This window comes from Labeo rohita, chromosome 22, assembly GCF_022985175.1.
Source record: "Labeo rohita strain BAU-BD-2019 chromosome 22, IGBB_LRoh.1.0, whole genome shotgun sequence".
NCBI classification, from domain to species: domain Eukaryota; kingdom Metazoa; phylum Chordata; class Actinopteri; order Cypriniformes; family Cyprinidae; genus Labeo; species Labeo rohita.
In genome coordinates this window covers 33,413,330-33,438,489 of record NC_066890.1, presented here as the reverse complement: position 1 = coordinate 33,438,489, position 25,160 = coordinate 33,413,330, and the positions used below count along the sequence as shown (strand labels likewise).

General features: G+C 36.6%; 2 protein-coding genes across 3 annotated transcripts in view; both read right to left on the bottom strand.

The window, feature by feature from the left end:
* The window catches only part of si:ch1073-396h14.1 (disintegrin and metalloproteinase domain-containing protein 10), a 28,993-nt gene extending 19,421 nt beyond the window's left edge, over nucleotides 1–9,572 (bottom strand). The window contains exons 1-4 of the mRNA XM_051094933.1: nucleotides 8,863–9,572; nucleotides 7,921–8,068; nucleotides 7,710–7,828; nucleotides 7,477–7,632 (exon numbers count right to left, since the gene is read on the bottom strand). Of these exons, the coding sequence (XP_050950890.1) occupies nucleotides 7,477–7,632; nucleotides 7,710–7,828; nucleotides 7,921–8,068; nucleotides 8,863–8,935 (496 nt within the window). The 5' untranslated portion in view covers nucleotides 8,936–9,572. The remainder of the gene's footprint in view (nucleotides 1–7,476; nucleotides 7,633–7,709; nucleotides 7,829–7,920; nucleotides 8,069–8,862) is intronic.
* Nucleotides 9,573–11,610: 2,038 nt separating this feature from the next.
* On the bottom strand, nucleotides 11,611–23,264 carry safb (scaffold attachment factor B). 2 transcript variants are annotated; one of them, XM_051094844.1, is made up of 21 exons: nucleotides 22,976–23,264; nucleotides 22,508–22,595; nucleotides 22,344–22,411; nucleotides 22,014–22,250; nucleotides 19,397–19,465; nucleotides 19,269–19,317; nucleotides 18,073–18,517; nucleotides 17,656–17,702; nucleotides 15,338–15,435; nucleotides 15,103–15,252; nucleotides 14,644–14,741; nucleotides 14,516–14,559; nucleotides 13,998–14,080; nucleotides 13,757–13,902; nucleotides 13,365–13,661; nucleotides 13,009–13,143; nucleotides 12,885–12,927; nucleotides 12,673–12,773; nucleotides 12,525–12,583; nucleotides 11,966–12,020; nucleotides 11,611–11,851 (listed from the first exon to the last, which is right to left on the bottom strand). In XM_051094844.1, exons 1-21 carry the CDS (start codon nucleotides 23,126–23,128, stop codon nucleotides 11,731–11,733), a joined length of 2,586 nt encoding a protein of 861 aa, XP_050950801.1. In that variant the 5' UTR covers nucleotides 23,129–23,264; the 3' UTR covers nucleotides 11,611–11,730. The 2 variants fall into 2 exon arrangements, with proteins under 2 accessions (XP_050950801.1, XP_050950802.1); XM_051094845.1 differs by having other exon boundaries at nucleotides 19,406–19,465.
* Between the last annotated feature and the right edge of the window lie 1,896 nt (nucleotides 23,265–25,160).

Sequence of the window (25,160 nt, the reverse complement as noted above, 5' to 3'; positions counted from 1 at the left end):
TGGATGACAAGGGGGTGAGTACATTATCTGTAAATTGTTGTTCTGGAAGTGGACGTCTCCTTTAAGGTATGTAAGCACATATGAAAAAGACATTATTTAGCAAGCCTGTAAACACCTAAATCAATGATTTAAAAAAGCATTTTTGGCAAATCTAGGTAATTTACCATAGAAATATACGTTTTAACGCTTATGACTGTTATAGCGCCAGCTGTGGTCCGATTTCCTTAAAACTTTGCATGCTTGTTTAGAATCATCTGGACAAGCTTTCCAACGGGTAAATTTCAACTTTGTTTTTGATAATTATTGACCTATAGATTGAGGGAAAAACCTTGGACGAGTTTGCAAAAGTAAGTTTTTTTTACATCATCTCAGTCATTTATGAAACAATTTGATTGACAGCAGTGGTTCTAGAGGTCATATGTATCAGCAGAGGTCATAGGTATCATTCTGTCATGAGATATGAATATTGTGCATGTGCGAAAAACTGTGCAGCGTACAATCATTTAAGCCGATTCTTTCAAATTTCTCAAAGACTTTTGGGGCCGTGAGTTTGGCGGAGATATCTCATTCCGTTCAGGAGTCATACGAATTTTACTAAAAGTGGCCCTGCCCCTTTCGAACCTTTTGGTGTAGGACTAGTTCACAAAAGTAGATTTTTTGAAAATTTCGATATACCCGAAAATTTTGGTAGACTCACGATCGAATCTGAGCCAAGGATTCCAACAACATGAGACATATGAGCCTGTGACTGACTGTTTAGGAGTTATAAACAATTTCATACTTTTGATCACTGTAGTGCCCCCGTCAGGCCGATTGGGGTGAGTCTTGGTCACGCTGTAGGGGGTATAAGTACTACCATCGCTCCAAGTTTCAAGTCTTTACGACTTACGGTTTGGTCTGCAAGATCAGATTTACATGGAGATCGCTGATCCATGCCCATTCTAACAATTACAATAGGGTTTATTTTTATTTAAAAATAAACCTAAACAGAAAGATTAAAAAAAATAATACATTATATAGTATATAAATAACATACTGAAATACAGCTGCAAGCAGCGACTACTGGGGTTCAAGCGCTTTAAGGCATGCAAGCACACATGAAAAAAGACATTATTTAGCAAGCATTATCTATCATAGGAAAATAGTTTTTTAACGTTTATGACTGTTATAGCCCCAGTTGTGGCCCGATCTCCTTAAAACTTTGAGTCACTTTGTTTCGTGACGTTTTGAGTTTTCCTTGAAGCTTTATACGATTTTGGGTAAATTTGGACAGGACCCTTTTCTAATTACTTACTAATGTTACACACTACCAAAATTTTTGTTTAAGAAAAAAAGTATTTTTTAAAATAAATTAATACTTTTAATCTGCAAGAATGCATTAAACTGGCCAAAAAAAAGACAACAAGGACAACGACCCTGTTATAGCTTCTCAGAGGGTACTTTTTTTGATAATTATTAGTCCAGAGAATTAGTCCAGAGAATTGTTTTGCAGTGTTTTTTTTTTTTTTTTTCTAGATTGAGCAAAAAACTAGTATGCAAAAGCAGTTTTTTTTTCCATTTTCTCAATTAGTTAAAAAACAATTTGACTGACAGCAGTAGTTGTAGAGGCAAAGTTGTCCAGAATGAGAAGTTCTGTCCTATGATATGAATAACACGTATATGTGCGAAAAAATGTGCAACATACAATCGTTTACACCCTTAAAAAAATGCAATATCACCCCCCAGTGGCTGATTTCTTTCAAATTTCTCATTTGGGGCCCACCGAGTTTCGCTCCGATCGACCTCCATTAACCTTGTCTAATAGGTGCTCAAACTTAATCGCCCAAGGGCGGTCATGTTTTTTGAGATACTCAAATGTCCTTTTAGACACTTGTGGCACTTTGGACCATGACCGTGCACAGCAATTTTCATGCTGATAGGACAAATGGTTGCACATACAGCCATTTTTAAGGTTTTTACCTCTTATAGAGCCACCAAGTGGTCAAGATCTGCAACTTTTTTCCCTGTGACCTCATATTGAGTTCTTACATAAACCCAGGACTAGTTTTCAAAAAAAAAAAAAAAATCCAAAATACTTGAAAATTCTGCCAGGTTCATGATCAAATCTGAGGATTCCAGCGACATAAGACACTTGAGCCTGTGACTGACGGTTTAGGAGTTATAAATGATATTTTAGATCACTGTAGCGCCCCCGTCAGGCAAATTAAGGCAAGCCTTGGTGATGTTTTTGGTAGTGTGAGTACTACCATCCCTCCAAGTCTCAAGTCTCAAGTCTCTACGACTTACGGTTTGGTCTGCACGATCAGTTTTAGATGGAGATTGCTGATCCTTGGCCATTCTAACAATTACAATAGGGTTTCAACGCTACGCGCTTGAACCCCTAGAAATGCTGGTAATTAATTTCGAATGTTGCTATGATAAGAAAATAAGCTAATAAGCTTTTTTCTATACATATTTCTTATATTTTCATAAACTCAAAAGGCCTCATTCAGGAAACACAGAACAAGTAAAACAAAACATAAGATATATGTAAGAATGGTTTATGAACGGTTTACTCAATATAACCACACTATTTGTGGTTCATGAGGCCAAATACAGTCTTATTAATGCCCTGTGAAATAAAAGACTAGATGACATGCAGACATTCAGACAAAGAAAGATTGCAAAAATCTTTGTACAGTCTTGAAATTATGGATTTATTGCAAAACCAACACGCTTGCTCAAGTGGGACTTGGGCGATTGTATCTTTTATGACCTCTGTCGAAAAACCTCACTGTAACTTCATTTCTAACAGTACTAAACTTTGGTAGACTTGACATTAACTTGAGCCTCATAAATGACAGGAAAGCACATTTTAACTTATTTTTTCATTGTCTTAAATTGGAAAGGAAAAAAAGAGTGGGCTTGGACTGTGTAAAAGCGTTGTGGGTGGGTTGCTAAGGGTATTTTGAATGACTTCTTGGTGGTTGCTAACTGACCAAACTCAAAGTGCTCAAGTTGAACCTCCTTCATAGTTACATTGTTGCTGTTGAAAAAATATTTCACTTCAAAACCTTCAAAGGCCCCTACTAAGGTTAGAGCACTTCAAAAGCCTTTCAAAAAATAAAAACACATTGATCACCTTGTTATATTATGATTCTTAAAAAATAACTTAAAAACATTCTCATAGAAACTTTAATCAACTATAAAAAACATCTGCACTTGTTTGTGACAGATGTGCATCGTGACCCCAACCAGACAAAACATAGCTGGGTTACGTAGTCGGTATGACCTTAAAACAAAATGACTCTCAGACTTCAATGAGAAGGTTTTACACCATGAATTCACATTCAGGAAGGTCTCAAGAAAGACACAAAACAGATTAAACATTAATTTAAGGCAACAAGCTCATGCAAAGTCAGGTGGTTGACTGCCACAATGGCTTGGTTAAGTTTTACCTACACTGTAAAATGACTGGGAGTTTAGCTGGGTATAAATGTCAAGTTGACACTAAATAGAGAAGCAATGTGATTGGATCACACCATCCTGGTGTGCAAGAACCAACCAATAAGAATTCTTCAATGAAAATAAAATAGTCAGCAAGGTCCCACCACTGATTTCAGATCATTCTTTGGAACATGATCATAGTTTCTATAAACAAAAAGGCTACAAGAGCCGTACCTGGATCAGCGAGTTTGAGTAGAGAGAAATGGAGCATGTGAGAGGAAAGGGTAAATGTCAGGTTTTGACCCACTGATGGAATTACTTCCAGACTTTGGCTTCATCCTGCGTGTGTCTCTTTCAAGTAGTTGTGCATGTGGAGGCAAGGGCAGAAAGGTTTCGGGAATTGTTTAAGGAAAAATACGCCTGAATTTATCGGGAAACAATCCAAAACCAGAGGGGAGTGGAAATTAAAATGAATGTTTATCCAAGAACACTTGCAGAATCAAAGACTAACTTGGAACAGATCTTGTGGTTTTTGTAAGGCAAGGCAACCAGCACCAATTCATTAAATTTACATCACTGAATTATATAGTACAGTTTTCTGGAAATCGAAACCCAAGCTTTGAGACACGACAGTGAATTGACGATGAAATTCTTGCTAAACTGTCCTGTGTTCATTTATGTTTTTCATGCGGTCGACTCTGATTGGTTGTTTCCTTTATCCAGCCAGCTGCAGTGAAACCTAGTCAAGGCTGCTCCTCTTCCTGTTAGTTTTAACTTCCAGATGGCAGACAAACCATGGCATTGTCTACAAATGGGATGAGTATAAATAACAGATCTGATTCGTACAATCAGGTTTAGTCATCAAGTGACTCACACAGGAAATCCGTTACTTAAAATTGGTGCAAATTAAGACACCGTTTAAAAAAAAAAAAAAAAAAAAAAAAAAAATGCGTAAAACGTGAAAAACTATTTTAGGATGCAACTTTAGTTTTACAGACATGTGCATTATATAAGCCTGTTTCTCCCACTGATTTTTTTTTTTTTTTTTTTTTTTTTTTGATATTTTAGTATATTTTATATTTTTATATTTGTATGTATTTTAATATATATTATATATTTAAAAAATATTATATATTATAAAAAAAATATATGACAAACTCACTATTCTGACTTTTTTCTCAATTGCGAGATAAAAACACGCATTCTGACATTGTTTCTCTGAGTTTGTATCGCAATTCTGAGTTTTTTCTTGCAATTGCGAGTTTATATTGCACACTTGACTTTTTTCTCGCAATTTTTATTTTTGTCTCAGAATTGTGTGATATGAACTTGCAAATTTGAGTTATAAAGTCAAAATTGCAAGATAAAAAACTCAATTCTGTCATTTTTTCCTCACAAATGCGAGTTTGTATGAGATACAAACTTGCAAATGCAAGTTAGAAAATCCAATTCCGAGGGAAAAAAAGACTAATATGTACTTATTAGATGTAATCTTATCCATTTTCTCTAATTTTACTATACAATGTAAAAATATAAACTACCACATAATTTATCATGATAAAAAAATAAATAAATAATTGTGTATGTAGTTTTATAGCAAAAATGATTAAAATTTATATATAAATAAAATATAAATTTTTAATGTTAAACATATATCGAAGCCCATTTCCACCACTGGATAAAAAGTAAAAAAAAGGTAATTCTCGCATTTCTGACTTTTTTTCTCAGAATTGCATAATATAAACTCACAATTGTGTGTTATAAAGTCAAATTTGCGAGGCATAAACTAGCAATTATGAGAAATAAACTCCCAACTCTAAGAAATAAAGTCAGAATTGTGAGATATAAACTTGACTTTCATAGACTTTTATCCCAGAACAGCGTAATATAAACTTGTAATTTTAAATTATACAGTCAGAACTGCAAGATTAAAACATGCAATTCTATTTTTCTCACATATGCAAGTTTGTTTCTCGCAACTGCAAGTTAAAAAATCCAATTTTGAGGGGGAAAAAAAAGACTAAAACTCACAGTTCTGGGAGCATATATCTATAATTGTGTGTTATTAATAGCTCATGTCTCACAATTTTTATAATCTTTATAACTTGCAATTGTGAGTTTGTATCTCACAATTCTGAAAAAAAAAAAATCAGAAATGTGAGAATTACCTTTTTTATTTTTTATTCAGTGGTGGAAACGGGCTTGATATATTTGATTAACATTTTAAAAATATATATTTTAATAATTGTTGCTATAAACTACATATAGTAGTCAACATTTGAAGTGGATAAAAACTTTTCATTTTTTGATCCACTTCAAATGTTGACTACTGTACATTGTTCTATTTGATTTTTAGCATAAATTATACAGTAATTATATTTTTACATTTTATAGTACAACTACAGAATATTGATAAGATTACATGTATTATCCAAATAAATCTAATACACACACACACACACACACACACACATATGAATAACCAGCCTCTGCACCTATGGGAAATACTCTAAAGTAACCTTGAAACCACATGGGTATGGTGTGACTTAAACCATGAGATCACATGACCACCAATTTCCACAGACTATACATACACTTGTCTCTCTGCCAATGTTTACCTCCTGCTATACAAAGACAGGAACACGTGTCTTTTTACGACCCCTATGAAAGAGGTGCACAGACACAAATGTAAATCACAGGAGTTGCGTCAAAACAGTTCAGGGTACAAAAGTCTGAGAAAACAAGTCAAAATGCACTTGTTTTGCATTCTTGTAAAATATAATATTGAGCATCTTCATCTGAAGCAAATCCAAAGATTTGTACTAAAGAGTTAGCATAATCAATGCCAAAAACATCCTTAAAAGAGACAAAAGACTATATCCATTGCACACTGTGAAAATCTCATCCTGTTACTTTACAGTGCATGACAGCTTTATCTTTAATGCCGTCTAGACCGGCTACTTAAAGCAATCATTTCCATGTCAGTTGACAAAGAAAAAGAGATTATTAGGATTCAAAAATGGCTTGGCTACAGAACAAACGCATTACGGTCATTATCAGCCTTCTTCATTCATCTTAGTAGTTTGAGGGATAAATAGACTAATTTGTGAGATTTATAATATTTCTGTTCTTTGAACAATCAATATAATGTGTAACACATGTGGCTCTCCTGCATGCAACTTCTACACCGCTCATATTAACACTTTATAAGTAAATATGATAGTTTCATTCCAAAAGTAGCTTTTTTTGTTTGTTTTGTTTTTAGTTGCTAGAGCATTTTGATTGCATTTTTCACCAATGTTTTCCTCAAGAAATAAATTACTACAGTTTTCAAGCTAAAGCTACAAAATAGTATTTTGTTAATTAGTATTTTGAACATTCTCCAAAATAACGTACAAACAAGATCATACGAATTTATAGGGACAGGCTTGGGGTGGACCTTCATGCTTGCCTTTTTTCTAAAACCAGTATGTTTCCGTGTTAATGATGTTGCAACATCATTAAATTTGTCAGAAATTTAATATGAATTTTAGGATTTTTTTTTTGTCTTTACTGGAAAATTACTAAATACTGATTAAGAAAATTACTTTCGGAGTGAACACACAAGAAAAGACATGAGAATGTTTTGTTGTGACTAAATCAGGGCTTTACCTCAGGGAAGAAAGAAATACAGTTGAGGTCAAAAGTTTACACACACCTTGCAGAATCTGCAAAATGTTATTATTTTACCAAAATAAGAGGGATCATACAAAATGCATGTTATTTTTTTTTTTATTTAGTACTAACCTAAATAAGATACTTCATATAAAAGACATTTACATATAGTCCACAGGAGACAAAAAATGGTTGAATTTATAAAAATGACCCTGTTCAAAACTCATATGCTTGAGTCTTAATACTGTGCTGTTACCTGAATGATCCACAACTGGTTATGAATTTAACATGCATTCTGTATGATCCCTTTTATCTTTGATAAAATAATTAACATTTTGCAGATTCTGCAGGGTGTATGTAAACTTTTGACATGAACTATACATCCTAATGACTTACCCACATCATCCTCGTGATAAATGATGGAGTGGTGGTCAGTTTTGGAGGTGCTGTATCTGTCAATGGGCTCGACGTAGAACGTCCCATTGGCTGTTTTAATGGAGCCCTCAAACTGACCCTCAAGAACAGACCCCTGACATGATGATTCATTCTCATCTTCGAGACAAAAAAGGTTTAATCTTGATTGTGTTTGAACAATAAATGTACAATGAATGTGTTTCAAAATACCCTACCTTCTAGGACTCCAGAGTATATGTGAGAGAGATCCACCATCTGAGTTTCATCTTCTGACTGGACCTTGAAATCTTCTGTGAAGCCATTTGCATCTGGTTTGAGACGCAGGTGGAATTCCCTACAAAAACAGTGCTTAGTAAAAGTTTATTGTACATATACAAGTATTATGGAATAATACAGATGTCTGGATGTCTTAAAACCATTAAGTACCTTTGAAAAGCGTTGAAGTCTACATTAAGTTCTTGTTTGTTTGGATGAGTCTCTCGTTTGATGCGTTGGTGCTGTTGGTTTATGAGCTCTCTGTCATAAGACAGACCTTCATAGTGTTTTATGTACTTGTTAATGTCTTGTAAAGCTTCTGAAAAATTAAAAAAACAAATGATACTTGGTTAAATTGAAGTCCAGTGCAATTATAAATGTATTTATCACAAAGCTACAGTGAGTAAACTACAAAATATAAACCAGTTCGCTGAAACGTGTCGTGTTAACAGATATATTGACCGGGGCAAGAATCGCTGTTGTGTTTTCTGTTTAAAAAATGCGCATACAACTAGCAATGCTGCAAATTCCGCAGTTTTCCCACGGAATTGGGCTACTTTACTGTTGCCGCGGGTTGAGTCGACCCCAATAATGTCATATTTAACCCCTAAAATGCTAGTTTACCAGTGGAACCCTATTTCTGCTATTTACTTTTTTCTAAGCACATCACATAAAATGCATCTCGACACTTGTTTACATAATACTAAGTGTTTTGAATGACTTAAGACATTGTGGTGTTGGTAGTCAGTTTTATCATTTATCAAATGAAAATCACTTTGCTTATGCTAGCAATTGCACCTCTCCTCCACAAGTCAATTCAAGGCTGTAGCACAAACGGTGCAGGTCCAGTTACACACCAAAACAATACTTTGGGGTTTGTTCAAATCTCTAAGCCTAAGTATGAACAACGATAGTATTGCCTACTTCAGCAAGACCATTAATTATGATTACAAGTTTCCTTATATCTGAATAAGAAAGCACATCTGATTTAGCTCCAGGCAAGTTGAGGCAAGTGGGCCAACTGAAGTGGCCAAAAAAAACAAGGAAAACGTCCTTTCATTGATTTGAAATAAACCCACCATATGCAAGACCGATCATAACGGCATGTCTTACCTGTAACATGTCCTCTAGATAAAACATAAACAAGCAGATACAATTTGGAAGCACTCAAAAGTGTGGCTACCATGTCTTCTTAGCTTAGGTGCTTGAAATCTATTCAGAGAGGAATGGTTTTGGTTTCACATACCTGAACTACACAATCTAGGCATATACAGACTTGTTTTGAAGGAGGACCACACTTTGAAATCAGTTCCGAAAGTATAATGGAAATCTCCATTGTGTTTTGCTCAGGGAAACATGAGAAACAGCAATAGCATGTTTTGAGCAAAACGGTCCCCCACATTCATCTTCTTCCAATGCTTTTTTCTTTTGGGAAACTTCCAGAGATCTCATTGTTTTGCTGTCTGAAGGGGAGAACAGAAATTCTCATGGGTATGTGGTACAGTAATTGAATTTCCAGGCTTGCTCAGGTTCTGCTCCAAATGGCTTGGTCTACAGTAGAACATGTGCCAATTCAAACAACTGAATATCGTTCAGACCTTAAACAATGGACAATATCATTGCCTGAAGGCAACTATTTTTGGATTATAGTTTGGACAGGATTATAGGGGGCATAAATTTATGCACAATTCCTTGGCACATTTTAACAGCATGATATATAATGAAAGTTGTATGGCCTCCAGGTTTTTCTAGGAATGAAACTTTGACTCCACCTCCAAAACCTTAAGCCTGGACGTGATTGGCCACTGATGCACGACCTGATCTAAGTTAGTGACATCATTCAAGACACCTCCCCAAAAGGCATCATCACTTTAGCCAGAGGTTACTTTAGGACATTGAGTCACTGGAGTCAAACCAAATGTTTTATTGATTTTTATACGGTTCATTGATCTTTATCGATATTTGGGATGTCCATTACAAATTCCCGCCCCCACTAAAAGTTGCAGAGCAGTGATTTGTATTGAAATATTAAACAACATCCCTTAACAATACCAAGACCAATTTCAAGCTAGCAATGCACAATATCCCCTATAGTTTATCATAATGATTAACTGAAAACAGATTCCAGACTGTATCCACAGGTTCAAAGTTGGGACAACATCGCCCTCTAACTAACAAATAATTCTGAGGAACATCAGAACAAAGAACTAGTAGTTTGATTCAGGATGCAAACCAACATAAAACATTCAGAAAATGGTTTCCTTTGCAATATGGGAACTTGAGGGTTGTTATTATTAGATATATTAGTGATCTAATACTCCAGTGATTAGACTTCCACAATTTGCAATCTTTTGCTCTTTTGACATTTAAAAGTCAAGTAAAAAGTGCATTTATTTATAACGGTTTATTAAAAACCACAGTCCTCCTACGCCTTGCAAGTCAAGCTCTGAATAATCAAGATATATTGAGCAACTGGCTGGAGGATATGATTGTAATGCCATCTGTTTGCTTAGTTTAGCAAAGCAAAACATCTGAAACTGTAACCAAGAATACAGAGATGCCACATGTTAGCTGCTGGGCTCGATAACACAACTGCCACTTTTACAAAATTAACCTCAAATACTATGCTCAGTATATATACAGCAAGTCTACATACACCTTGCAGAACCTGCAAAATGTTATTTTACAAAAATAAAAGGGATCATACAAAATGTGTGTTATTTTTTATTTACTCATAAGCAACTATTACAGAAGGTTCAAACACTCACTGATGCCTCAGAAGAAAAAAAAACTATGCATTAAGAGCATTACGGGGGTGAAAACCTTTTGAATTTGAAGATCAGGGTAAGTTTAACTTATTTTGTCTTCTGGGAAACATGTAAGTAACTTCCATAGCTTCTGAAGGGCAGTACTAAATGAAAAACAATATATATTTTGGCAAAATAAGAAAAATGTACACATCTTCATTCTGTTCAAAAGTTTTCACCCCCTGCTTTTCGCATCGTTTTTCCTTTTGAAGCATCAGTGAGCGTTTGAACCTTCTGTAATAGCTGCATATGAGTCCCTCAGTTGTCCTTAGTGTGAAAAGATGGATCTCAAAATCATACAGTCACTGTTGGAAAAGAATGCTGAATAACCAAAGAATCTATGGGACCTGAATGTTTTCTGAACAACAACAGGCAGCTTAACTGTTCAGGACAAACAGGGGACTAATGAACAACAATCATAAGAGAAAAACAGCTGGGGAATATTCATGTAACAACACAGTATTTAGAATCAAGGGTATGTAAACTTTAAAACAGGGTCACTTATAAATTCAGCTATTATTTTGTCTTGTGGACTATATGTAAACATTTTATATGAAATATCACATTCAGGTCATTGCTAAATAAAAAATAACATGCATTTTATATGAACCCTCTTATTTTGGTAAAATAATTAACATTTGGCAGAATCTGCAAGGTGTATGTAAACTTTTGACTTCAACTGTACATTACATTCTACCAGTGTTTTTCTTAAACTGTAAAAAATCTGCTTGCTTTCTCAGCATTCTTCAATTCCTCTATTAATTCTTAAACTAACTGCGCCACCTAGTGGTAACACAATACTAATGTTCATCATAAGAAAACAAGAGCACCCCTTTACTTAAAGAAAACTCCACAATAAATTTATTGAAACATGTCAAAAACGAGTGGACATAAAGTTCATGGTGTCAAAGACTGGTTTCATTTGAGCAAAACATTCCTGAGCATTCACCAAGTGTACAACAGAAATGACTAAAATCTAGAGATGTGGAATGGAGAAAAAAAAATCTTGAAATAAAATCTCTTCTCTTTACACAATGTAACCATTTTTATGTTCGTCTTTACACCATGAAAAGAAAAGTGGACTTAAAAAATACAGTTACAAAGCTTGTTTGGCAATGTACAAGCTGCACAGTTTCTTTACACACAACAGACACACAAGGGAAGAGGTTTTAAGTTAATAGCGTCGACCAAAGGCTCCACCTCCCTGCATTCCGCTGCCTTGCATCATCTGATTCGGTCGGTTTAAGGCTCCAGAGATTGACTGGGACGTCCCCGTCTGCATGTATCCACCTCGGCTGCAAAGCAGGCAAATATATTAAGTGTCACGTGCAACAAATGAAAACTGGTACAATTTATCCATGATATCCACTACAGTCCAAACAAGACAATAAAAGCATCAATCTCGCTACCTTGCCATTCCACCCCGTGCCATGTGACCCTGTCCTGGGACCCCTCGGTCTGTTCCTAAAAAGAAAGGTAGCAAATCAGAAGGGTGGAGAACATGCAACCTTTTCTGATCTTGAACTTTTACTCACCCTCAAGCCATCCTTGGTGTATATGACTTTCTTCTTTCAGACAAATACAATCGGAGTTATGTTAAAAAATGTCCTGGCTCTTCCAAGCTTTATAATGGCAGTGAATGGGTGCTGAGATTTTGAAGTCCAATAAAGTCCATCCGTCAAACATAAGTTCATACATTTTTCAATATGATATTTTTCTTACACAAACGCATCGATTCACTTAAGAAGGCTTTTATTAACCCCTGGTGCCGTGTGGAGTACTTTCTATGATAGATGGATGCACTTCATTGGACTTCAAAGTCTCAACACCCATTCACTGCCATTATAAAGCTTTAAAGAGCCAGGACATTTGTTAATGCCAACTCAGATTGTATTTGTCTGAAAGGAGAAAGTCATATACACCATTTTTGGGTGAGCTAACCCTTTAACAGATGTTTATTGAACAAACCTTGCCAATTTCTGTCCCCATCCATTTTACGTCCAGGCTCCCAGTCTCTGTTGTCACGGCTTTAAAAAGGAAGCAGAGCAAAACAATGAACAAAGAGAGGTCAAGACCATTTGATGAACATTTGACTAGATGAGGAAAAACAACTTACCCGCCTGGCACCGGCCTCGAAGGATTCATTCCACGCTTGTCGTAACCGCCACCCCAATTGTCACGATTGTCCCTGCCATGTCTGTCCCGATCTGAAAAGTGCTATTGGATGGAGAAAACAGGATGAGATGCCATCTAATACCCAAGAATCAAATCTAACAATAGCTGCAAGCAGCGATGACAGGCCCAAGTGCAACTGGCATCAGGACTTACCTGGTTGTCTCTGTCTCCTGGGATCCCACCTCGGTTGTCTCTCCTGTACAAAAAGACATGTAAATGATTGCGGTATAGTAGCGAAACGTACATTTAGGTGCTGTTAGGCAAAAGCTGATGTTACCTGTCTATCATCATGTCGTCCTGATAGCGGCTGCGATCTCTGTGGTCAAAGTCTTGGTATCGATCTTGGCGTCCAAAATCCGACCGCCCATAGCGATCATCCATGGTCATTCTCTTCATCGGCCAATCATCTTTTCTGTACATTCAAAAGAGAAAGCAGAAAAATCAGACAAATCCAGACACTCCTCCGAGCTCAAAACTGACAAATCAAGACACTCCTACTCAGTGAACTCCAAGTCAGAATCACGCAGAGTTAGAAGTTGGTTGTGGAAACCTTGTCTTTTACTGGTTTTGCGTTTTTCGCAACAGTTACCCTAAGGAAAATCTGTGACTTTAGCAACCCAACACTATGCATACCTGCCATCCATGTCATAAGGCCTCTTGACGGGACGTCGGTCCTGTTCAAAGCGCAGCTGTTCCTGTTGTCGCCTCAGCTCCTCCCTCTCACGATGAATGCGCTCCTGTTCACGCCGTCGTTCGTACTCTATTCGGAGACGCTCACGCTCTAGAAACTCTCGCTCCATGCGATCGGCATTCAGTCGTTGCTTCTCTACCTCTAGCCAGTTGCGCTTCCTCATCAACCTCTCCCTCTCCTCACGCTCCCGGAAGAGGCGGATACGCTCTCGCTCCGAACGACTGTCGCGGTCTCGCTCACTGGAATGCAATCATGGAGGTTGAGAAATTAGTAGGAAAACTGATCAAGACTAGATCAGGTCTAAGGGAAGGTGATGATGGGAGTCAGTAGTTACCCAGAGTGTCTGCGTCTCTCCACCTCTCTAATCTCTCGTTCCCTTTGCCTTTGACGCTCCCTCTCTCTTTGCTCTTTGATTTGGTCAAAGGACAAAATATCCTTCCTTTCTTTGCTGGAGGACTTACGGTCACGACTCTTGGTGCTCTAGAACAAACAAACAAAATTGGTGCGTCATTTCAACAACACTTCCAAAAACACAAGGGAGTTGGATTTAAAACAGTTCAAATTTCGAAACCTACTCGTTCTTTGCTTTTTGTTTTCACGCTGATGACTGGCTCTCCTTTCGACTTGTCCATCACAACAGTCCTCTCTCCTCCTTGCTCTGTAACAGCAAGATTGAACCATTAAGATCTTGATACCCTAGGATACAGTTCGCCCAAAAATGAAAATTCTGTCATTAATTGCTCTCTCTCAAATCGTTCCAAACCCATGAGACTTTTGTTCATCTTCGGAACACAAATTAAGATATTTTTATTCAAAAGCGAGAGCTTTCTGACCCTGCATAGACAGCAACACAATTACAATGTTCTCACTACCTTTCTGGGCCTTGAACATGGTATTTGCGATGCGGTCTATGCAGGGTCAGAAATCTCTCGGATTTCATCAAAAGTTTCTTAATCTGTGTTCTGAAGATGAACAAAGCTCTTACAGGTTTGAAAAAACATGAAAATGAGTGCCTAATGACAGATTTTTCATTTTTTAGGTGTGCTATCCCTTTAAGGCAGTAACAAATGTGAATGCAAGCTAATCTTTTTACCTTTTCCATCAGAGCTTTCACACTTCTCATCTTTGTTTTCAGATCTGTAAGGATGAATCCGTATGATGAGATTGTTAGTTATTTGGCATGCAGAGATGTCTTCAAATACTATTAAATCTACAACTTACTTTTCTGTCTTAGAGTCTGAGGAGTGTCTTCTGTCACTGCCAGACTTTTTGGTGTCGCTTTTATCAGCAGGTTTCTTTCCAGCAGGCTCGTTCTTGGCCTAAATACAGATGCAGATCAATAAACCGGCTTTGACTACACACCTTGCATAAATAATGTTGAAAAACACCCAACTCTGACATAATAATCATGCACTGGTGCCAATTTATAATTCCAAAGTTTAGAAAGAATGTGTATTAGCACCTTAAAGGATTTAGTTCACTCCAGAATTAAAATTTCCTGGTCATTTAATCACCCCCATGTCATCCAAGATGTTCATGTCTGTCTTTCTTTAGTCAAATAAGTTTTTGAGGAAAACATTCCAGTGAACTTCAATGGGGATCAACGGGCTGAAGGTTCACATTGCAGAAATTTTAATTCTGGAGTGAGCTAATCCTTTAAAAATAAACTAAACCACGTACCCTTTCAACTGAAATCATCCGACCATGCAGTTCGGTTCTGTGCAGATGGCTGATGCACTTTGTGGCCTCCTCAGTAGAGCACATCGTAACAAACCCATAGCAGCGAGCACCTGGGCTTCGGGCATTTGTTACTACTTTAGCACCAACAACCTGCAAGCAGTAACAAATAAGAATCGGGACACCATCGAACCCGAGAATAACCTAATCAATGCCTAGTTTTCTGTAACTCGCAGACCTTGCCATATTTGCTGAACAGGTTCTTTAGATCTGTCGCTCTGGTGGTTGAAGAGAGTCCACTGACCCAGAGGTTCCTTCCACTAGCAGCTGCGCTACCTGATAGAACACAAAATTCAATTTAGAAAAGTCCAGAAACAATTTCTTGCTTAAATGGGACATCGGATGCCCAAGTTGGTATGATTCTTTAGGGTCTTCATGAAAAGTCTGCAACATACTTTAAATGAGGTTAAAAAAAAAAAAATCTCAACAAATTAGAACACTTCATAAGACCAATAAAAGAACATTTTTAGTGAATTGTTGGCCTTCTGGAAAGTATGTTCATTTACTGTATATGTTTTTAGTACTTGGTAGGGGCTCCTTTTGCTTTAATTACTGCCTCAATTCGGCGTGGCATGGAGGTGATCAGTCTGTGGCAGTGCTGAGGTGGTGTGGAAGCCCAGGTTTCTTTGACAGTGGCCTTCAGCTCATCTGCATTTTTTGGTCTCGTTTCTCATTTTCCTCTTGACAATACGCCATAGATTCTCTATGGGGTTCAGGCCTGGTGAGTTTGCTGGCCAGTCAAGCACACCAACACCATGATCATTTAACCAACTTTTGGTGCTTTTGGCAGTGTGGGCAGGTGCCAAATCCTGCTGGAAAATGAAATCAGCATCTTTAAAAAGCTGGTCAGCAGAAGAAAGCATGAAGTGCTCTAGTGGACCAACACCAGCAGATGACGTTGCACCCCAAATCATCACAGACTGTGGAAACTTAACACTGGACTTCTAGGGCTATGAGCTTCTCCACCCTTCCTCCAGACTCTAGGACCTTGGTTTCCACATGAAATACAAAACTTGCTCTCATCCGAAAAGAGGACTTTGGATCACTGGGCAACAGTCGATTTCTTCTTTTCCTTAGCCCAGATAAGACGCCTCTGACGACAACTGTAGCCAAAATCCTTGACGCGTCTGTGTGTGGTGGCTCTTAATGCCTTGACCCCAGCCTGAGTCCATTCCTTGTGAAGTTCACCCAAATTCTTCAATCGATTTTGCTTGACAAGCCTCTCAAGGCTGCGATTCTCTCAGTTGGTTGTGCATCTTTTTCTTTCACTCAACTTTCGGTTAACATGCTTGGATACAGCACTCTGTGAACAGCCAGCTTCTTTGGCAATGAATGTTTGTGGCTTACCCTCCTTGTGAAGGGTGTCAGTGATTGTCTTCTGGACAACTGTTAGATCAGCAGTCTTCCCCATGATTGTGTAGCCTAGTGAACCAAACTGAGAGACCATTTTGAAGGCTCAGGAAACCTTTGTAGGTGTTCTGAGTTGATTAACTGATCGGCATGTCACCATATTCTAATTTGTTGAGATAGTGAATTGGTGGGTTTTTGTTAAATGTGAGCCAAAATCATCACAATTAAAAGAACCAAAGACTTAAACTACTTCAGTCTGTGTGCACTGAATTTATTTAATACACAAATTTGAGTTGAATTACTGAAATAAATGAACTTTTCCACGACATTCTAATTTATTAAGATGTTTTATGACATCACCTAAAATAAAAGGAAAAAGTTTAATTATTTTTTTTTTAAATAATTGCGTGAATTTAGAATTTCGTGCATTTTGAAGGCTCAGGAAACCTTTACAGGTGTTTTGAGTTGATTAACTAATTGGCTTGTCACCATATTCTAATTTGTTGAGATAGTGAATTGGTGGGTTTTTGTTAAATGTGAGCCAAAATCATCACAATTAAAAGAACCAAAGACTTAAACTACTTCAGCCTGTGTGCACTGAATTTATTTAATACACAAATTTGAGTTAAATTACTGAAATAAATGAACTTCTCCACAACATTCTAATTTATTGAGATGTTTTATGACATTACCTAAAATAAAAGGAAAAAGTTTCATTTTTTAAAAAATAATTGTGTGAATTTAGAATTTCATGCTATTATGAAATTTGGAAATTTTAGTGTGAAATATGTGCTTATTGGAAAAAAACAAACAAAACAAAACTCTTATTTCAACATTGTCTTTCAATAATTCAATCACTTTTCAAGTACCTCTTTAGGAAATTGTCATTTTCAGGGTTTGTCAAGCCTTAAATTTCAAAAAGTCAAATTCAAGTACTTAAGGCACTTTAACACCTTGTACGAATGCTTTGTTTAGAAAATCAGAATGGCTTGATGAATTGATGGCTTGATTATTTGAGACTGTTTAGGTTTTTGGGGTATTAAAAAAAAAAGAGTGAATGGATTTTTATTATTGTAGGGTGGGTTTTTTTTTTTTTTTTTTTTTACATCCGCTGTTCCCTTTAAAAATAGTTCACTGCGCACCCACCTTTATCATCTTTCGAGTCAGGCTTGCTCGAGGTATCCTCATCAGCACTAGAGAAAAACAAAACGGCATTATGAGAAATTGAATGGGCAGTTTATACGAAATCAGCAGTGTTGATAAACAAATACCCACCTAGTGAGGACAAACAACCTCAGGCATTGAACAAAGATTTGGATACTACAACTTGAATAGTCATGTGAAGCCCAATTACGTTAAAAACATACCTTGGACTAAGATGGCAAACCAAATTTCTGGTACATTACTTTTTGAAGGTAGAAAAGAATGACAAAAAAAAAAAAAAAAAAAAATGGTAGACGAAATGCGCAGTCGATTACACCTCCCAAGAGCACCCATACTTGTTAACAAAGGAGCCAATGAAACAGAGAAAGCCATTGTTCTAGTAGACAGAAAACAACAAACCTCTTTTTCTGATCATCACCCTCTACAGAGGACTCTTTCACTTCTGAGGACTCAGCAGGTTCAGTCTTCTTGCATTCCTCGACCGCTTCTCCTTTAGACGCCCTTTCCGAATCAACTGCGCTTTCGATATCGCGCAAATCTGTTTCGCTAGCGTTAGCGGCCTGAGCAGAAGCGCTCTCAGTGTCCACCAAATTGTCCTGAACGTTTTCTTGCTCCTTGCTTGGCGACTCAATTTCGCTTTGCTTTGATGCATCAACGTCCATTTCGCAGGCGGCTGACGGTTCGGCTTCCAAATCGGCGGCCTCCTCGGCGTTAGCGAGGTCCTGCACATTGTCTTCCTCTTTGTGAGAATCCCAGACTGAAGATTTCTCGTCTTCAGTCGGCTCTTCAGTGGTGTCTTCCTTAAGTGGCTCTGATATACAAGACCCGGCTACTTTCTCACTTTCTACGGATTTAACAGGAATAGAATGGCACAGAGTTTAATCACTTCTGAGACATTGCAATGGTTATCGTGGAACTGGACTAGGACGTGGCCCTCTGCTGTCTCATACACAAGCAAAGGCAAGCTACCCTATGAAGAGACTGGAAAAACCAAAGCAGGAACAAGCAACAAGCTTCCAGACAACAGGCCATTTCGTTTCAGTTCACCTGCACCCCGAAGCAGAGGGCAAGCTGTAGACCAGGGAAAGCCGCAAGATCTGCGCCACATCCGAGTGTCCATCGTCGACTTTAGTACTTGAAGTGTCCGTGATATGGAAGAAGCAACTTGTGCTGTCTTTACAGGAATTGTGTTTCTTTTCAAACAAGCAAATGGTCCATTAGTGAAATCTCCAATTAACAAACTTTGAGTCCTATAGCGATTTTGCTTCTGCATGATCCAATTCTTCTCGTCTTCTCTTCGTGGTCTTCTTTAAGCAACCTAGAAACACTAAATGGCATCTGCAACAACCATTTAAACCAACCTATGTGCTAACTGAAACAGATTACTGGCTCTTTGCATATCTGCTACAAAAAACTACAAAAAAATGACTATAACAGTTTGTAAATGAACATAAATGGCTAAAACTCAGCAATGCAGAAAGCCAGTAATCAACTTTGGATTTCCAGTCTCTTTTTCCTGAGTAACATTTATACTAAAAGGACCTTAAGGCTTCACCCTGACTTTAAGAGCAAGTCCAGACAACCCCATACAGTACCTTTTTCACTTTTTGTGTCCTCGCATCCATGCTCACCATCATCCTCCTGCTAAAAATGTAAAATAAGTAAAGGTGAATGGAACAAACCCAACTCTCTTTAGAGAAAAAAAAACAACAACTCTCAATACCTTTAATACCTGACAGGGTGCTTCCTGGTTCTCATCCACATCTGCATCTGCATCATTGGCCTCCATTTCCTGAAAGCCAAAGCAAGCGTCACACAATGTGCAAGAAGAACAAAATGTGACGATATCAAAATCTTACACTAGGATAACATCCTAAAGTCCACAGTACAATATTTATTGTGATACTTAAAAAACCAAAACAATCAAGACATGAAAAAATATGAACATTTTGTGCATTTTAAAGTTAAATTCTTCTATCTAATGCACTTTGACGGTTCAAAATTAAGAGCTCCAACCCATGCTCTTAACTAAAAAAAACTTAAGTCAGAAAAGACACTGAATTGACTTGTACCTGAACTTTTAAGGGGACTCAACCTGCTTTTTATGTGTGGTGTACAGTCTCAGTTTAAACTGCATTCACACTTGTGTTTTAGGAAGCCAAACTAATTTAGAATATTATATCTAACAATTTTATATCATAGTTATTCCTGTTTCAGTATTAGCCATATATTGTAAAATAACTGCACTGTAAAAAAATGAAAAAGACTATTTCATATATCATAGGTATATTGTTTTTACACTACAGTAGGGAAAAGTCAATACTTCTTTCAAAGACTGCAGTGATTCCTCGATTGCATTTTGACCGCGTCGAGTAATCGGCAAAACAGGAAGTGACGCGTTCCACATATTAATCCCACTGAATAATCAAAGCATAATGCTACTAAGAATTCACAAACGCCACTATTAAATTAAATAAATATATTACGGCTGTCAATCGATTTATCGCAATTAATCACGTACAGAATAAAAGAGTTTGCTTAATATATGTGCGTGTACTGTGTGTAATTATTATGTATATATGAATACAAACACATTCATGTATATATTTAAGAAATATTTAAATGTATTTATTATAATTTTTATATAATTTATGTAAATAAAAATATTTTGTACATAACATATTTCTCTTAAATACATACATTAATTTGTGTGTACTTACATATAGATAATAAATACACATTACACACACACACACACACACATATATATTAGGGAAACTTTAACACATTTTGTATGAGATTAATCGCAATTAATCATTTGACCGCCCTAAAATATATGTGATGCAGGTTTAATATATGCGTTTAAATTATTCATGTGCGTGTAGGTTATGTACGCAGCTCATAGCGGCTTCATTCACAGTAAAAGCTGCTCCACACAAACTGTTATCATTTACATGCTTGGAGCGTCTCAAACTCCATCTCTGCATGTTGTTGTGAGTTTGGCTTTATTATAACATTCACCTGGGAACGCAACGTGCGCCATTTAATCAGATTCAATATTCCATCACGATTTCAAAATAAAAGTTCTGATGTCCACATATTCAAGAAATTACAGTGACTATAGCATTTCTGTTGTAAACAAATGGCCAAATATTAAAGATTAAGTGGACATTTGAATTAAATGTTGTCGAGTCAACATTAAACACAGATTAGGTCGTGCAGTAAAATTTAAAAACAATCGTCAGACTGCTGGTGCCCTTTGCAGGCATTTGTTAAAATGCATAATGCATATTAGCTCTATTGTTTATAATACATTATGTATTTTAATAGTTTTGTTCAAAAAAAACAAATGATTACTTGCTTTTGATACTTTATTTGTACTTATTATTGCCTCATTGCTATTATATATGTATTTTAAGTAATTTTAAAGGTTATTATTCACTTATTTAGGCTTATTTTAATTACTACAAAAAAAAAGTAATTATTCGATTACTCAATTAATCGTTAGAATAATCAACAGATTACTCGATTACCAAAAAAAAAATGGTACTAATTCTTGTACTAATTATTATTGCCTCATTACTATTATATATGTATTTTAAGTCATTTTAAAGGCTATTGCTCACTTATTTAGGCCTATTTTAATTACTACAAAAATAATTATAATTATGCGATTACTTGATTAATCGTTAGAATAATCGACAGATTACTCGATTACCAAATAAACTGGTACTAACTATTATTGCTTCATTCTTATTATATGTGACCCTGGACCACAAAACCAGTCTTAAGTCGCTGGGGTTTATTTGTAGCAATAGCCAAAAATACATTGTATGGGTCAAAATTATTGATTTTTCTTTTATGGCAAAAATCATTAGGAAATTAAGTAAAGATCATGTTCCATAAAGATATTTTGTAAAATATACTACTGTAAATGTATGAAAACTTATTTAGGCCTATTTTAATTACTACAAAAAAATTATAATTATTCGTCATGAAAATAAAGCATAACTGGTGGTCGTTGCGTTCCCAAACACGCACTAAACTCACAGCACGTGCAATAAACGAGTTCACTTGAAAACACCGTCACGAGCTGATCGTGCAGCGAAAACAGACTTGATGAAGGGATTAAGATACTGTGCCAAAGCACAACGGCCCAAAACATAACTTTAAAGACATTTTAGGTTAGAATAAGAAGTTTAAACATATTTTAAAAGCTACAATTTTTGCCCGGACGTCCTATTGTTTCATACAGTCATATATCAAGGCAGTTTTGCTATCGCGACGCCACAATATCGATAATACCGTGACATCCCTACAGGCTAATTTTAAAACCTCACCTCCTCAACCTCAGGTTTAATAATGACAGGATCAGCGTCATCCTCCGTGTCGTGGTTATCTGCATCCTCCTCCTTCAGATTGTCTGCGTTCTCTTCGTTCGACATTGTGTCGAGGACCTCCTCGTCATATTCGTCTCCATCGGGCCCACCTCCGTTGCCCATATCAGCTTCATCCAGGACATTCATATCCATAATGTCCATCTCATGAAGGTTCTCCGGAATAGCATCCGGGTCCTCCTAAAGGAAGTAAAGGCGGCTGTTAGTTTTAATAAGCCTATGCAAAATAACCCAACCCAGTTACGTAGATCATAACTTTATATGACAAAGCACCTGGCCATCAACAGAGTCCTCCTCAAGAGTGCCATCTTCAGGCTCATCGGGCTCATCTTGTCTCTTTCCTACAGAGAGAACCATAAACATTAAGTTTTAAGAAACACCATAATGAAGTAAATGATTCTGAAACACAAAGACGAATATTAAAAGCAAACTCGTACCTTTTGGAGTTCGCCGAGGTGTTTTTTTAGGAGTTATCTCCAGGTGTACTATGATCTCATCAGGATTTCCGCCTTCTTCTTCAATGGCCTTAAAGTGAAAGTATGATTGTCAAACACAAGCTGAAATGCCACCTGTTTGCCTATTGTTTACAGCCTCACAACAATCCATATATTATTCTACAATGACAACCATCACTTCATTCATTGTGTATTACGTAACCAATGAATTCAAAACATCTTGCAAAGCAAGTTTGGTGTCTGTAACCGCCAGACAGTTGTATGTAACAAAAAAAAAGTGTTATGGAAGGTTATGCATTTGCCAAATTAACCATAATCCAATGCATATAACCAAAAACAGTCTATAAACACCACATGTACTGCAGTAAACATCCTGACCATGCAAAGCATGCTTTTCTTGAACATATAGCAGAGTTGCAAATCTATGAATACACATGGAGATGCTCTTGCCTTTTTGAGTCTTTCTGAAAGCAGGCTCTTATTGCCGCTGATGTCGAGATTTCGGCGCTTGAGCTCGGCCTTCAAATCGATCACTCTCAGCTCCGATAATTTGCGAACCCCCGCCTCCACAGGCCCCACATCTGCTGTCGAAGAGTCTGACATGTTTTCAGCTTGTGAGAACGTTACTGTGGAAGCAGAAGTACGAATCTCTCTCTCTACCCCGCGCACACTCACCGAATTTTGCACCGAGCGCGATAAACAGCGTTTCTCACTCGAAGGAAAATGGCGCAGTCCACTAGTGTCCTGCGCATGCGTCTGGCTTGGGAATTTTATGCGCATGCGCAAAGACGTCATCATAGCTGACAGCGGTTTGACAGTAGCGCGGGAACTTCCAATTAAAAAAGGACATTATGTCAGGCAAAAGAGTAGAAGGTGGATTAGAGATGATTGATTTTTTTGACATTAACCCTCTGGGGTTCTTCGTTTTCCAGTCACACTCAGGACCTTCACGGTCAAAAGTGACCGGACCCCTGAAATCATTATTATTTTTTTTTTTTCAGTAAAATCAATCAAATGTATTTTTGTTCAATAATATTTTTTCTTTTTTTCTGTGGTGTTTTGAGAGAATTTTATGATAATAATTAATATTTATGCAATAATTATGATCTATTTTTTCCCTTTGAATATAATAGAACATTTTTATATATATATAATTTTTATTATTTTTTAATTAATGCTGTATTTCAGTTTAAAGTAGAGACCTGGCCTATAGAAAACAATTTTTTGAAGTCAGATTGGTGCTATCTGGTGGTGTAGTGAGCATAATTATCAAGCAATATCATATTTTAACCACTAGACGAATGTACTGCTCTCTGTAGAAGGGCTTGTGAATTATAGTTGTTTTTGCACATATTTGCCTTTGCCTTTTCAGGTTGTGGATTTTAATATATCATATGAGATTATCAAAGACTATTTTTTTTATTATTTGCCAAGTTTTTTGTTTGTTTGGTTTGACTGGTAATTTGAAGCGCCAGTTTTACTTTATAATACAGTCAAACCTGAACATTGCATTAGAAAGAGAACCAATGGAAAGCATTTTGTTACCCATTGTTTTAATTCTAACTTAATAAAAATGCAATTCTTTCAGTCATAACAATTTTTTTTATTTTGAACATTTCATTAAAATTATTTTTTGTAAAATTCAATGAACAATCACTCTTCTGTTACAGTCTCATATTTCCCTGTGTGTGTGCGTGCGTGTGTGTGTGTGTTTAAGAGAGAGACATGGTGTGTGACTTTTGCATTTTGGATCCAATGTCTCCCTTTTATTTGATTCATTGATTTTGTTTCACATATTCTCACATTTCTCTGTTACAGTCTCACCAGTCTCATATTTCCCTATGTGTGTGTGTGCGTGTGTGTGTGTGTCTATTTTGCAACCTTGATGGCTTACAGTCTCATGCTTTCATTGCTGTGCACTTTATTTCTTACATTGATTGCTTCTATTTCACATATTTCCCAAAATTAGCTTTTGAAATGACACACGTTCATTTGTGTGTGTGCGTGTGTGTGTGTGTGTTTGTGTGTGTATAAGTGTGTGAGTGTATTGTAGTGTTTTGCACTACTGATGTTTTAGAGAGTCACCCCTTCACTGTTGTGTGCTTTTTTTCTGGATTGTGGCTGATTTGTAGATTGTATGCACAAAAAAACTTTTCATATTTTTGCCAATTTCCCATTCATTTCATTTTGACCCGAAGGCCCTGAGTGTGACTATTTTTTTTACGACCACTTAGACTTTTCAAATCCTCTCCCCAATTTTTTTGTGTGTTCATATACCAAGTACCATAAAAGTCACTAAGTTTCGTACCATTCCGATGAAGCTACGATTTTTAATTTTTTTTTATTTAAAAAATTCCGGTCAGAAGTGACCGAAGAACCCCAAAGGGTTAACAATACTTTTAAACTTTACAATTCTATGTGGTTTTATATCCCACAATGTATCTTTCAAAAACTTGGAGGGTTGTCCTTTCTTTTGAGATGTAACTTTCTTCCAGGGAAGTTACCTGTTAAATTATCTAAATTTCACCAGCAAGTATTATTGGCTTGGAAAATTTGTTTTCATCACAACTTTTCTCCACATAAAATGCTTTTATGGAACAATTGTCTCATCACTTCTAGGAATAAATCGTTATTT